The 16,668-nt window shown below is 37.9% G+C and overlaps 1 protein-coding gene across 1 annotated transcript in view; it reads right to left on the reverse strand.

The window, feature by feature from the left end:
* The window catches only part of CHN1 (chimerin 1), a 179,700-nt gene extending 163,436 nt beyond the window's left edge, over window positions 1-16,264 (reverse strand). Inside the window, exon 1 of the mRNA XM_063095144.1 lies at window positions 16,206-16,264. Within this exon, the coding sequence (XP_062951214.1) occupies window positions 16,206-16,224 (19 nt within the window). The 5' untranslated portion in view covers window positions 16,225-16,264. The remainder of the gene's footprint in view (window positions 1-16,205) is intronic.
* Between the last annotated feature and the right edge of the window lie 404 nt (window positions 16,265-16,668).

Genomic DNA, 16,668 nt, shown 5'->3' on the forward strand with positions numbered 1-16,668 from the left:
CAATAATCAAAATATTACTTTAATTTAAATCAAATGGTTAATTTCCCAAGGTCAAAATATCAGTAACTGTAATTAGAACAACATTTGTGGATTTAAAGTAAGATGCTTTCAAAGCACTTGAAATATTCATAGCCAAACCACCATATTTGATCCTTACATTCTCTTCGAATTAGGCAGGAGATACATTATGCAATAAAGCTTGAGAATCTGATATATCAAAGGTCTATGGCCGTACCACTCTGAACACACCCAATCTCATCTGATATATCAAAGGAACTTTTCAAAGAACCTAATAGTGGAGAAATGAGAATGAGTCTCCTAATTTCGTAGTACAACAAACAAGATTATAGAACAGTACACCTTGTAAAAAACAAGCCTCTGTTTTTCATAAAAACTTATCCCCAAAAGTTATCAAGAATCCAAATTACAGAAGAACTAATGAATAAATACATCTGTAGATCCACTGTGTGTCTGTGTGTATATGTCTAACAAGCAAAAGTTTACAGACTGAGTCAAGGTACATTGTACATAAAGATGAAAAAACAAAAGGCTAATAGGAAAGAAAATCCCCCGAGTCACAATGTTCATATGACTCTCTTTAGATTTTAGAAATAGCACGGTTTTATTTCACACATAATAAAAAAAGGAATATTAACATTCTAGACTTACATAGCACTGCCATGTACAGAGAAACTCGAATTAAATTATTGCCCTTTTCCATAATACCATTCTACAGAGGTAAGTAAGGAGAAACTGCTTTTATCTCATTTTTTAGGGTAAAGAATTAGAGACAATTTTTTAATGATTTTATGAAGACTAAATATTTAGATGGTAGCAGTTCCATAAAACTGTTAAAAATTGTCTTTGATTCTTCAACCTAAAAAATGTAAATCTAGAATGTTAGTTCTACTGTAATTTAGAATTCTTGATAACTTTTTTCATCTTCCTAGACCTGGTTACTGTCAGTTTTATATTATCCAGGATAAGGGAGAGGGAGGTGTGACTGTCAATTATAGTGATAATGATCTGAACTGAGCAGGACCAAAAAAAACTCTCCAAAATTTTCACATGCTAAAAAGCACTAACATGCCAGGACATAATGAGACTGTCCCAGTGTAAGTAAAATTGGGCCATAAAAAGTGATACCAGGCTGATTGGTTAGCTCAGTTGGTTAGGGTACAGCCTTGCAATATCAAGGTCAAGGGTTGGTTTGGTTCCCCACACAGGCCAGCCACAAAAAAAAAAAAAAAGTGATACCAAACAAGAGTAGGTGAAAGGCATGTTTGGTAAATAGGTAGAATCTCCTTTAATAATGAGAATGTGTCCCTATTCAAAAGGTACAGAATATCACGTATCATCAGCTATCTTCTCCAGACCTAACAGTACCTCAATTACAGAAATCTTCCCTGCCCCTCTCCTCTTTAGCCCAACTCGTGCATCATCTTTAGGATAATCTTGTCCTCCCTTGTTCCCTAACCAAAGGCTACTATCAGGTCAATCAGGTTTCCATTTCCACAACATTGAGTTTGCAATTGGAAAGTCACCGACTAGTAGACTGGAGTTGCCTCACCACCAGCCCAAAGTTGTGTTTTCTTTGGACTACACAGTGATTTTTAATTTCAACATATATTTGTACATATATGTGAGGTACAGTGTATCATTTTAATACATTCATATATTGCACAATGATTCACTTAGGATACATAGCATAGTTTTGTGTCCATTAGTCCACCACCTCTCCTCCCCTTCACCCTGTAACCATTATCCTACTCTCTACTTCTGTGAGAACCACTTTTTTTTCTAGATTGCACATATGAATATCACATGGTATTTGTCATTCTGTGCCTTACTTCACTTTACATGATGGTTTCCAGTTCCATTCATATTGCTGCAAATGACAGGATATCATTTTTTTAACAGCTAAGTAATATTCCATTGTGTATATATATCACAGTTTTTAATCCATCAATGGACATTTAGGTGATTGCACCTCTTGGCTATAGTGAATAGTGTTGCAATGAACATGGGAGTGCCAAAAATCAATATATTTTTGATATATTGATTTCATTTCCTTTGCGTGCATCAATTACCAATATTTATAATCAGGAAATTCCTCAACATCCCTGTTGTCTATGTTACCTGTCTGCCAATAGTAGACATCTGAGTTGTGGTCTTGGTTTACATAATTTTTTTCTTCAGGGTTCTTTTTCCTGGTACGCTTTTTTGGGGTGGGAGTGGGGAGCGGAAGTAGAAACACACAATGGCATCCCAAATCACGTTCTTATGATATCACAGAGCAATGATAACTGCTTGAAGATTCTTCCCCAATTTTCTTCTTAAATGATGCTAAATCCCAATTCTGCCATTGGTTAATGATGCAGCAATACCTGGAGGTTTACAGAGCATTCATCTTTTTGATCCATATTTTCAAATACAAAACTTTGAAAGAAGCTTTCTGCTTTGCTTACCTCCGGTTGGGAGAACTGTGATTTGTGTTATGGTTTGACATTTTCTTTATGGGAGGGAAAAAAAAGACTAAATACTTGGGGGAAGAACATTTTTTTGGCCAAGTCTAAGTTGGTTTAAGATTTTATGGCATTTTTAATTGTCTACAACCTCCCACATCTGTTTTAAAAAAATTAGCAGAGTATATCATTTTGCAAGTGTCACTAATGATTTTTTTCTTAGTGCTTTATTAGCAATCATTTACAATATAATTAACATAATATATTTAGTTGTCTTGCGACAATATGATAGATAATATTCTATAGCAGCTTTCTCAGGGGCTGTGAATCTTTTTATAATAAGGCACTGGAAAATAAAATGTGAAGCCTATTAAATGTCATCACTGGTTTGAGCTCTTTGGAAAAGAGACCTATGTAAAGTGATAATAAATATAGAATTAAATATATCAGTTCATCCAAGTTTTCAGCCTTAACAATGTATTATTCTAACATGGAAAAAGTTTCAGGGGCCGGCCCCGTGTCTCACTCGGGAGAGTGCAGCGCTGGCGAGGCCTCAGGTTCGGATCCTATATAGGGATGGCTGGTGTGCTCACTGGCTGAGCGTGGTGCAAACACCGTGCCGAGGGTTGCAATCCCCTTACCAGTCAGGAAAAAAAAAAAAAAAAAAGTTTCAGATGGCTGCAATTTAGGGAAACATTTGAAATACAAAACATGAGGGTTTAAAGTGGTAGATTTCATTCATTACAGTTTATATTATTATTTCTAAGTCTGCCTTAAAATCATGTTTGAAAAAGTTCCGCTCAATGGTATTTATTATTAAAAGCGACTGCATTTTCTCAATAACAGTAGATGAAATCCACCTACTATAAAGTCTTGATCTCTCAATCTAGGGATTATCAGTTAAATGCAGTTTAATTATCATAAGACTGTTTACATTTTAAAATAAAAGATAAATAAATGTCAACTTTTAAAAACTGTACCTTGCCATTTAATTATGGCAGCTAAAAATACATAGTAAGCAACATACTAAAGTTGCATATTTTAAATATACTCTTACTAATGACAAAAACTATTTTGGGACAGATCTGTTACATAGTACATAATATTAATATACTTAACATACATCAATTTTCCTTCTTCCCCTAATAATGGAAAACAGCTTATTATAAGACCTGAAAATGTTGGGCATTTTCTGTTGAGATTTTTATCAATTTTTAATTAACTAAAATCTATTTTTTAAAAAGTTTTAAAATTTTTCAAATGCCTCTACTTCCCCTAAGTTCAATTAATATACCTGAACAACAAGATAAAAGGAGAAAAGCTATTTAAGAGTGAACTCAGGTGGCATCTTGAGCTGAATGGGGTCTCACCCCAAAGAGACAAGTCCTGCAACATGTGTGTGCAGTCACCGCTCCCTCCCTTCATTCCTCCTGACACTGGCACACTTGGAAGGGGGAGGTGTGTAACAGAGAGAGAGAGAGGTAAAAAAAACAAGAGAGTGAGAGAGGGAGAGGGGGAAAGGGGGGGAGAGAGAGAGTGAGAGAGAGAAATACTAAAAGAAAGAGAGCAAGAGCTCCTCTGTCTGGAAAGACCTAGGAAGAGCAGACTTGCTGCGCCACCCCATCCCACCCCCACCCACAGAAGAGGCTGTGGCTCTCCAGAGAATTGCAGCAGAGCCATCTGTCTGGAAAATTCAGGATGACAGGCCTCTAACTATTCTACAAGTCTCCCTGCTGTATAGCAATGTCTGTTTCCTCCTTCCTTTTTAATGTCGTATTATTAATCCATCTTGTTCCTTTTTCTTGTCCTGTTGAAATAATTTATCCTTTTGACTTCAACTAAAAGAATGAACTGAGAAGCCCAGAGACTCCTTCCTCATTCAAAGGATAACTTTAAAATCTCTGGTTAACTTTTAAACATTACTATGAAGAAAAAGAAACATGAATTGTGTTTTTATGGTTCTCGTCTTTAACTACATATTCTGTACACATATACAATGGGCATCTTTATAACATCCAAATCTGAGATCTAAATGTGAGATTATTAACAAATGACATCCAAAGACCTAAAAGGTAACATCATCAAAAATAACTTGTAGGAGTGGCAAAGTCAACTGCATAAAAAAAATTTTCACAAGTAAATGAAATATTATAAGCAATATGTGAAATGTCCTATAAACCACAGACTTCATCTTTCTTTCGGGGTTACAGTTTAATACATTACAGTATATTCTTAAAAACAATCATCAGTGTGAGCTTTTTGGTCCACTGCTTAGTGACTTCTATTCAGCAACTTTAAAAACACTTATATGCCAGTTTTTAAGTAGAGGACTAATCTGCAAATGTTCTATGAACTTGGCTAACACACCAAGGTGTGAAAGGGAGACTTGAACAAAGAAAGGCTTCCCTTCACCATCTCTTTGCTAATAGCCTGGACAAGTCTAAAAGAACAGAAAACAGCTATCAAATCAGAAGCACCTATCATTTTTCTCACTTTGAGCAAGGTTTCTCCAGAAGGAGGTTTCTGTTTCCAGTTCAATACTAGACACATGGAAACCAACCTGGATTAACAAACCCTGTGTTACAGACACTGGTTAGTGTTCCTTCTCCTCTGCTTTGAAAATTAAAAGAAGGATGAAGAGATTTTTACAGAACAGAAAGCAGTATAAATCCAACTGAAAAAAGCTAAGCTGACAAAAGCAACCAATCCCAAAGTAAATGATATACAAGTATTTGCTCTTGACATGCAACAGTATTGCAGTATATGTATTTCTTCCTTTAGAGACTGAAAATAAGAAAAGTAGGCAACAAATGCAATATATGAGAAATTTTGAGATGTTTACTATTGCTAACTTGGTTAAAGCATTATAAAGTAATAGAAAAAAGAATGTTTTATATTTCTACCCCAAATTGTTAAACTACAGAAGTATTATGGATGAAGAGCTATTTTATTCATTTAACACATTTTTTGAGCACCTACTATGTGTGAGGCACTGCAGTAAGTTTAAGCACTATAAGGAATATAGAAATGACAAGAAATGAATCTTACCTCAGAGAAACCATCAGCCCAGAAAAGATAGGACAAAGATAAAACACATAACTATTAGGAAAAGTATACAGTAATATATATCACAGGAGATTCACAGATAAAATGATAAAGAATTCAGAAGATGAAGAGATTCCTTTGGATGGTTGGCAGAGGAAGGGGAAGAGGTACTGAAAGGAAGGGCAGAGCAACAGAGTTAGAAATACAGAGAAATAGGTATGAAAGCCATTGCAAAGTCCAATCTGCAAGAGTTGGCAACTGACTGGGTATCAGAGGCAAGGGAAGAGAGGACAGAAGAATGAACACTAAGGATTTTGGGGCTGTAACATGTGGAGTCTGAAGTGCCTGTAGGAAGTCCAGTTAAGATTTGGAGTGTATGGAAGGACAGAGCTGCAGATAGAGACTTGGGAGTCATTCACACGGTACACACAGTTGAAGCCTACACACTCCCAAGTGAGAAAGAAAGGTCAATTCTTGAAAGCACTAACAATAAGGGGAGCAAACAGGAAACTGAAGCATAGTGAAAGGTAAGAAAAGGAGTAGCTGTGGAACAGAGAACAATTTTCTTTCAAGAGAAAAAAGTTTCAAGAAGAAAGAGGTAATCTAAAATATCAAACAGTGCAAAAAGATCAAATGTGAGAACTGAGAAAAAGCCACTGGATACCGGCTATTAATTGATAAAGCATCTCCAGTCGAACAGAAACAGAAAATAAGGTGATGGTTGTAAGCAGATGTTCTCCTTGACCAAACTTTAGTCAGGCTCCTCTAAGCCTTCCTCTCAACTGGGTCTTGACCTTGGCTCTGGTTCTCAGTTTTAGCAAGAAGCCTGCAAGTCAGTTTAGAGAGAATCCTCCCACCTTTGATATCTGATCACTCTTGATATCTAATCAAATTCTTCATCCTCTGTTCTTGATATCTGATCACCCTGGCCTGCCCTCAACAAGAATCCTGTTAGGTCAGTTTAGCAAAAATTCCCCATCTTGATGTCTCCTCTTCATAACTTTTCTATCCACCACCACCACCACCACCACCCAACCTGCTCCATGCTATAAATCCCCACTTGGTCTTGCTGTATTTAGAGTTGAGCACTGTGACTCTCTCCCATATTGCAATAGTCCCAACACCTATCGCAATCATCTATTGTCATCACCCTTTTTTTTTTTTTTTTTTTGGCCACTGAGCAGTACAGGAACCAAACCCTGGACCTTAGTGTTATCCAGCACCGTGCTCTAACCAGCTGAGCTAACTGGCCAGCATGATCATCTTAAATAAAATCTTTCTTGCTGTTTTAACAAGTATCAGAATAAGTCTCTGTCAACCTCTCTCTTCACTGGAGAAGAGTGACATTCACTAACACTTCATAACTAATTATTATAAAACACTGCTCTGTGGCACTGTGGTTGGGAAGAAATGAAGCAGACAAGGGTTAAAGAATAAGCAGACACATAGAAAGTGGAAATGGGGCGTACAGACTGCTCTTTCAATAAATCTCTGGTAATGGGAGGGGCACTAATGACTCATGATGTTGCTTCAGAGGGTACCAAAGTTAACGAAAGGCTTTATTTATCACTTGCAATAGGCAAAGAATGGTTGTAATCAGAAGGAAACGATCCAGGTGAGAACAAAAAACTAATGATACAAGACAGAGAAAAACGAATTCCCATGCTTCTCGTTTTCAATCTTCTTGCATTGTATTTTTCTGTTATCACCTCAAATTCTTCCCGGAAGAACAAGAAGCATTAACAAAAAGTAGAAATAAAAGTTTTCTTTCATCCATTTCAAAATATGAATGTTTAAACTGTTGTTTATACCTGCTCTTCTAACAACAGCATGAAAACTAATGGGAATGTTCATGTAGCACACAAATTTGTTGTTACAAAAGATTACATTGTTTTTATTTTCAGACCTCCAAAGGTTAAGTTAGCCATTTTCATAATGAATTCCTATTCAATTTGATTATGTTCCCTATTGTAAGGCTAAAACATGAAAAAACCAAGCTAATTTATGTGCAGTTCCTTTGTACTATTGAAATGAAAATGAACAATAGTTTAATGAAGTAGAATTTGTTATCTAATTATGCCAAATAATTTAGAAACATCTGCTGGTGGTTAGCAATACTACAGTTAAACCTCAAAAAATCTGCTCCCAGAGACACTGCCATTTTATTCAAGCCTTTGTGACACTGTAGTTGGGGAATCCATATTACAGTATGGAACCAAGGGAGGATAGAATAGCACAGTTACTGAATAAAAATTTTAGAAAGAACAAAAAAAATTATGAAAGGAAAATAGAGGGTGTATATCATATGGATTTGGGTGTTACAATTGACTCCCCAGTTTAACAAGTATAGTAGACTCCATAATATTCAATATTCATTCAAACATTTACTGAGAAACTGGTAGGCATCAGACACTGTGGTGGTTGTTAAAGATAGAAGAAATGCACAGCTTTACCATCAGGGCACTTCCCCTAATGGGGAAGACAGGAGAATATAAACTAACCATTATTCACTACGTGATAAGTGCTAGAGCAGAGATGTGTATATAGGGCACTATGGCTGCAGAAGAGGGGTAACTCACAAAGCAATGTTACATAGAAGAGATGACTATTCAAGCTGAGTTCTGCAAAATGTGTAGAAGCAAGTGAGGGTAAAGAAGGGCTAAGAAAATGATAGTGCCATAGACATACTGAGTAAAATTCTTTCTAGAAACTTCAAATAGTGCAGTATGGCTGAGGAAGAGCCTCTAAGGGGGAGACAGGAAGAGATGAGGCCAAACAGGTAAGCAGTGGTCCTATCTTGACAGTCTTGTATGCAAACTAGGGAATGTGGACTTAATCTTGATGGTGATGGGGAACCACTGGAGGATTTTAAGTAGGAAAGTGAACAGTTAAACTATCCAATTTCTAAAATACAGGTTTACGTTTCCAATTATGGACCCTAACATAATAAACAAGGATAATATAAAGTAATAACGGAGGAAAAAGATTTAACAAAGCAAATGTTTAAATTGATTCAAGGTTTTTTACAGGTTACATACACACATTCGCAGAGTGATAGTCCATTGTTATGTGTTTATTCTTTCTTCCTTCATTTACTGACTCAACAAACCTCCTATGTGCCAGACATTGAGCTTATAGTCCTTGATATATTTTAAATGCCATGACGGCAGAGGCTGTATCTCATTATAGTCTGGACTACCTCCGAAAGGAGAGGTAAACATTGCTTGTTGGCTGGCATATTTTTTTTTCATTTTCAGACTGCAACAGTAAGTGCCACAGTAGCCATCACTATCACACTATCTGATCTTCTCTACAAGTCCCCTGAACTAGGTCTCCTCCAGAGCATTCTCAGATGAAGTCTACAATGGCACATATTAACCCACACACAAAAGCAGAAATATCACAGAACCACTTTTTCAAATGGTTCAACAGACTTGTTAAAACAAATGGAGAAACTGTGCTGGTAACTTGGAACTTTGTTAATATTTATAATAACAATAATATTGGTGACAATACAAGGGTACTTCAATAAGTTTGTGGAAAATAGAATTAAATGATAATACAAATCTTTCCATGAACTTTGTGAAGTACTCTCGTATTAGCTACTATATATCTTCAACCACTGTGCTACGAATCTTAAGGACATAATCTCATTTTTTCTATACAAATGGGAGAAGGGAATTAATAACCCATTTATGTATAAGGAAATTGAGACTAACATATAGCTGACACTTGGCAGAAAAGGATTAAATGTAGCTTTTTTACTCCAAAATCCAAGCCTTTTCCACTACATGACATGCTATCATCCTCCATGAGCTTCATCCATCTCAGAGTAAAATCTAAAGTTTTTGCCATGGTTCAGACAGCACTAGATGATCTGCAACCCCAATACTTCTCTATCCCCCGCTTGCCTCTCTGACCTCATCTCCCACCACTTTCCCCTTGCTTACTTCATTCCAGCCACACTGGCCCTTCCTTCTTTCCGTTCCTCAAAATTGCCCAGCACATTCCTGTCTCAAATCCTGCTCCATGAGGCAACTCCCCCATTTCACATGACTCATCACTCACTTCCTTCAAGTCTCTGCTCAAAATTCACCGAATCTGTGAGGCCTTCCCTGACCACTTGGAGACATAGGTAGCCTCACACCCCTCACCCTGCTCTATCTTTCTTCGTAGCATTTGTCACGTGGCATACTATACTTTTTGTCTGCCACACACGGCAAATAAAATTCCTTAAGGGCAGGAACTAATATATACCTGAGATATATTAGGCACTAAATAAATATTCATCAAACAGATGAGTAAACAAACCACAAACTAGACAAACACATTCCAAGCCTCCGAGCTACTCCTCAGCAAAATTAAGAAATGGCAGTCTTGGCTCTACTTTCTTCTCTCCCTTAATGGTGTCATCCATTCCTTCCCCCAATCCTGAAGGTGCTTTTTAGACTATTTTGCATACTACATCACCTCCTACAAGCCCTTCTTAGTAATGCCCCAGCCTCCAAATAATACTTTTGCCAGTTTATTTTCTGTTATAACGTAACTCTCTCAATCAAAATGCTTGTTTTATATCTTACTACTTTCAGATCTTCAGTCCATAAATTATTTCATTCTATATAAAGATATGTATCTATATTTAGCATGTTATTCTTCACAGACAACATACTAAAAATCTTGCTATAACTTTAATATAATTGTGTGAAATTCATTTACCATGGAAGGTCTGAGGGGAAAATATTTTGGTCAAGCAGACATTTCCATATCCCTCAAGTGGACATCTACACCACTCACCTATTGTTTGTCTACCTAGCACAAACTACTTCAAATTCTAGAATCATCTCTACCAAATTAATTACACAGCCATTAAGGAGCTGGAAAACGATGACAAAGTTCTTATAAAAGGTACGAGAGAGAACACACTAGGGCTGGCTGGCTAGCTCATTCCACTCGGTTAGAGCATGGTGCTGATAACACCAAGGTCAAGGGTTCAGAGCCCCTTACTGGCCAGCTGACCAAAAAAAAAAAAAAAAAAAAACATGCTAAAAGGTAAAAGGCTGAGGATATGTGCTAATGGCAGAAATGGGAAAATGAGGAAAGACTGAGGACTGGAATTATAAAGAGTCTCAAGGACCCATTCAGTTTTTGAAATGTCAAGTTTAGAGTCAAGTTTAGTCATAAAAATCTATTCAATGTAGAAACATCTCAATGGAGATGTTTCTTGGACTTCATCCTTTTTCTGCTTTGCTATACACCATTAAATATATGCAGTCCAATGAAATTCAAAGGTAAAAAGTCAATGTGGAAAGAGAAAGGAACAATTTTCAGTACAGCTGGATAAAAACAATGAGGTGGCCCTATGCCACTCCGCTAGGAAGCTGGCAGCAGGTCTGGCCTGACTCATCTTCCCTTCTCCCACAAATTACTCAATTGTCAGCACTAACGCCTTCCAAGAAGTACTTACTTCTCTAAATTTAAAACAAGCACTCAAAACGGGCATTTTTATCTACCAATTTTTAATTCTGTTTTTTGTTCTTTGGGGAACAAAAGGAAAAAAACATTCTAAAAATGTGAAAAGCTCTAAAACTTTCTTGCATATGCATATGAAATCATTCTTTAAAAATAATATTTTCTAGTTTTTACAGTTTAAGTTAATTTCCCTTCCATTTAATCTGACCTTTTTTTTTTCCTTTTAGCTCAGGCTTTTTTATTAATAACAGCTTTATTGAGATATAATTCACATACCATAAAATTCACCCTTTTAAAGCATACAATGCAGAAGTTTTTAGTATGTTCACAAAGTATTAATTCTTTTAAAAAATAAGGAACCAAATCAGGAATGCATACTTATAACTTTGTTTTGTCAGACATATTTTTATTCAATATGACTTTTCAACATAAAATTGTCACACTATCCTATTTCTTAGTTTCTTCCTATCCTATTTTTCTTAAAGGATAGTAGAACTATATTAATAAATAAAATTAAAGATTATAGAAATCATTTTCTATGTAAGAATGACTAATGGCTGGTAATTTGGTTGGAAGGCCAGGCTCAAGGACTTGTCTTGAATTGGTTTTGCACAGAAAGTTCAGTGATTTCATTTAGTTTACATATTGCAGATAATAAAAATCAAATTTTCCTAAAGGTGTTGCTATTGACACTTTATGTAAGATTGGGAAAACATCAATTACCCATATCAAAAGACATTATCAATATTATTATTAGAGGGACTCTGAGAAAGGCTAAACGCTCCCCAGCCTCAGCAAGTTTCTCTTTGTTATGGCTGCTCTTAAGATGATAGTAAACTGTAATTCCTAGGTTAAACCAATCTGATGAAAAATGTATTACTTATTACACTAATGTCATTCCTTCAGAATTATTATGACATATAAAACATGACCAAGCAGCATATTTCTGCCTAATTACCTTATGATTGCTTTAAATTAGTTAAAACATGTATTCTCAATGGGGGTGGCTTTTGAGGGGTCAAAAAAACAACTTTTTGTGCATAAAGCAGATATACATACAATTCATAAACAGATATACAGTATACAGTATATCTCTGATATCAACTTTCATGGGAAAAATAAGGAAAAAATATCTAGAAGTCTTGGGGGGGGTTAAAAAAAAGGTTGAAAAAACTGATCTAAAAGAAAAACTCTTTTCTTGACAAATATGTCAAATTTTTATAATTACACATCTCACTATCTTGTATCTTTAAAGATTAGGTTGCTTACTGGATGGCTGTCTCCAGGGACAGATGTGACTCAAAAGACTGCATTATCAATATTCCTTCACACTACACAGATGGTGACTATCAGAGTTATAACAACTGTAATTTTTTTTGTCTCTTACATAGTACCAGATTTCTGCACATTAAAGGAAAAATTTTAAAGCTGAAATATTAAGTTTTGACACCGGTACGAGAAGAAATATGAACAAGTATTTAAATAAGACTGGTGATTTTTTTTTTTTAAATAAGATGACCGGTATGGTGTTGTCAGCACCACGCTCTCCCAAGTGAGCCACATTCTCGGGCTGGCCCAAGAATGGTGATTTTAATGAAAGTTAAAAAGATGAAACATTCTAAGAAAGGCAGATGGACTCTCACCACTGGGCAACCCTCTCATATTCTTTGGAACAACTAAAAAATAAAAATGTCATCAGAGAGCATAACCAAGTGGGAGCTTCCTATAAAATTTGCTTTTGGCCAAATAAATTACACTGCAAATATTCAGTTTACTACTTGTCTTCTTAAAAATAAATTTTAATTTTAGGACAGTCATACAGGAAATCAGAAAATTTAACTGCACCACAAAGAATATGCCATTGCCATTTAACTGCTCCAAAAATCTCTACAAAGACGTCCACAGGCAGGAATGTCAGTGTAGTGACAGATGCTAATAAAGTAAAATAATGAAAAGGTGTCTGTGACAGAAGGGTCTGAGGAAAGAGGGTAAGAAATCGCAGTGAAATCATCAGTATTAGAAGGGTTCCATGGTAGTAACGATGGTGACTAAATGGTAACAAGAACAAAAAGAAAAAAAGTGGGGGAGGCACTGCCAGAACTAACTCTGTCCAGACAGAGAAGAGCGTTATTCAAGGTTCAGCCAGCGCAGCAGGATCATATCTGAGTTCCCAATCTCTTCGGTTGGTCTGGGCTATAAACCACAGCCTCATTAAGCTATAAATGATAGAAATTCCTGCCAAGAGATGAGCTGGCAGAATGCTTATTCACCCAGCTCGGCCAACTGGGGCAGTATTGGTGTGGCCAATCAAGACATTCTGTCAGGTATACCAGCTAAGAAGTCCTAAATGAGATGATCTGAGACTTTCTTTTATCCCAGTACAGTCATGCCACAAAACAATGTTTCGGTCAACAAGAGACCACATATTTGATGGTGGCTATATCACATAGCCTAGGTGCATAGCAGGCTAGACCACCTAGGTTTGTATAAATGTACTCTGTTGTTCACACAATGATGAAATCACCTAATGATGCATGTCTCAGAACATATCTCCGTCAACTCCCAAAGGAGTCTGTAAAATCATACAAGATTGGGATCTGGTTCTTCCATCACAGAATAAAACAAATTTGCATTAAAAATATCATTTTAGACAGCAAAAGTGAGGATGAGAGATAAGATAGTCTTCACTCTTCAGCTTAATTTAATGAGTATTTGATTGATTTCCAATAGTATACCTAACAAGCAAAAAAAAAAAAATTAAATATACATAAATGCAAAATTGCACTAGGTGATTTTAGAGGCTCCCACTTTTTAAACTAAGCTAACTTTCACTAACTTCACATAAAAGGAACATTCCTTACAGTTATAAAAAGCCTGGGTGGGGCCGAGCCCGTGGCGCACTCGGGAGAGTGTGGCGCTGGGTGCGCGGCGACGCTCCCGCCGCGGGTTCGGATCCTATATGGGAATGGCCGGTGCACTCACTGGCTGAGTGCCGGTCACGGAAAAGACAAAAAAAAAAAAAAAAAAAAGAAAGAAAAAAAAAGAAAAAGAAAAAGCCTGGGTGGAAATGTAAAACACAAAACAAGTAACAACACTAGACTCTATTGCTAGCCTAAGCTAACTTACACAACCAAGGTATACAAGATAGGGTCCTGACAGTGGTTACTCTCCAAATATGAGGTATTTCTTACTAAGATCAAATGGTTAATGGTAGCAAAGCCTAAAATCCATTTCTCCTAACACTTGGGTACTTCTAATACATACAAAAAGCTATTTGAATTAGGCATTCAAATACATACAACAGTTCTCAAACTTGAGTGTGCTAAGAATCACAGGAGGAGTCCCTTGAAAATCCCCTTCCCTCAGGTCTTTGGGCAAAAGAATCTACATTTTTAACAGACATCCCAGATGACTGATGAGTGGTCTACAACCACCCTTTGAAAAACAGCTGCTGCTCTATAACGACTTAAATAATAGCCTCTGAACAGAAATGCTCACACTGAAACAACTGAAATTTGTAAACTAAATTCTGTTTTCCACAAGTGGACTATAAAATTTTAAAGATAGTTCATTCATTCTTTCTTCTAGAGGTCTAATTCCACGCTCTTCCCTTCCCCAACTCCACCTCAGTAGTTAAAGATGCAAAATTTAGGAATCCTTTTTAAAGAACATTATCTCCCTGATTTATCTGTCAATATTCTACAAGTGGTTGACTTGTAAATCTTACTTTTGAAAACTAACTTTAAAAATGCAGAATATCTCTTTAGGAAGGAAAATAAATTTAGTTAGTAACAATTTAAAGAGAAATCTACTTCCGGAAATCTTACAACTATGTATTAGCCACAACAGCTTCTTCAAAAGAAAATACCAACTATGAGCACAGCCTTCCATTATTAACTATCATACCAAAAAATGTCCACATTTAAGAAAAATGCTTCTATTAAATGATACAGATAAGGTACAAGGTACTGGAAAACAACAGTGAGATTTTTATTATTTTTCAGATAAAGAAGAAATATTTTTTAAAGTATGTATGGAAAACCAGCACCAAGTAAGAAATGTCACTTCTAGTATTGAGTTTTTGGGCACAGTAAACATAACCCCAAACTGCAGACTTGCAAAGTGTGTTCTAGGCTCAATTTTGCCACAAAAAGGCCATGTGACCTTGGGAAATAACCTCTCTGGGTCTAAGTTTAATTTATAAAATAAGATGGTTAAATAAAAGTAACTCTGATGGCAGCGGCTCAATTCACTTTGAGGTATTTACATCAAAAAGCATTTGAGGTATGTGACCCTTTTAATGTGACTGATCAAATGACATAATTAAAACTTAACTGGAAACCTGATATTGTGAATAACTTACTGACTGTCCCTGTAGCTATCAGTAACACATCACTGTATTTGCTCCTTTGAAAAGCTGAACACTTTGTAAACATCTAAATTTTCACATGTTGAGTTCTAAGTGAGGTACATAAGTACCATAGTCCGGTTTTGTAAAAGGAAATGATGTATCTGTTCAGTCCTTCTTCCCAGCCCATTGTCATTGCAGATTCTGATGGAAATAAACACCTGAAAAATCTTCACCACTGAAACAATAGTGTTGCAGCAATCACAACAAAAATAACATTTCTTTCCTAATGAATACTCCAAAAAACAATTCTCCTGAGATTACAGATATCTTCCAGTAATCAACTTTCTTCTGTCTGCTCTTATTTGTTACAGCATTTTTCAATTTTAACCAGTATTAAAGCTCACAAATTATTCTTGTTTCCAACGGAATATACCGAGCCCCAAAAATCCCCCAACAATCCAACAGGAAGCAACACATGCATTTGACAATTCCAGGGAGGTTGGGGATGCACAGACATCTTGTTCAAAATAAACTTTCCAGGATCTTTATTTACCGACTTGGGGAAGGCAGGTTCGCAAACTGCCAGCTAACTTCGCTCCCAAGTTGGCATCTTAGAAAATCGTCGTGCGTTTACAAAACACCCAGAACCTCAGAGCCTCCCAGCCCAGAAGTGGCCAGGGGAGCACACGCCCATCGGCCCTGCCTGGAGAGGAAACAATGGGAAAGGCGCGAGGGAGCAAGCCCGGGACCCGGGCGCCCCAACACTGCCGGCCCGGCCCGCCACCAGGAGCCGCGCCCCCTCCCCGGCGCCCCGGCCCCCGCCCCCGAGCCCGGGGCGCGGCCCACCTGCGGCGGCGCGGGGAGGCTGCACTTACCGAACAGGGTCAGGGCCATTGTAAAGGCGCTCGCCGCCTGCTCGCCGCCGCCCGCCAGTCCACGCGCTCCTCCCAGGGGGGCCAGAGATCACCGCATCGGCCGGACGCACTCACACCTCGGAGGGAGTCGGGTGCCCGAGGGGCGTGGTGGGGACGCTGGCGCGCGGGGCGGCTGCAGACCAGGACGCCGGGGACCACTGCAAGAAAAAGTTATTCACGCGTTATTGTTGGGCGCACCCGGACCCGGGAGCCCGCTAGCCCTCGGCGACCTGGCACTTGTCGCCGCCATCTGGGCGTGCGCGCGGGCGGCGGTACCTGCGAGGCGGAGAGCCTTGGCGGCGGCGCAGTGACAGGCGGGGAGGAGGCGCCGCAGTGGCGGCGGCGGCGGCGGTGGCGGGGAGAGGAGCGGCCTCGCAGAGCCCCCGCCGGGGCACGCTCACTCCGCATCCCGCGGCCTGGCAGA

The sequence above is a fragment of the Cynocephalus volans genome, chromosome 1, assembly GCF_027409185.1.
Source record: "Cynocephalus volans isolate mCynVol1 chromosome 1, mCynVol1.pri, whole genome shotgun sequence".
NCBI classification, from domain to species: Eukaryota; Metazoa; Chordata; class Mammalia; order Dermoptera; family Cynocephalidae; genus Cynocephalus; species Cynocephalus volans.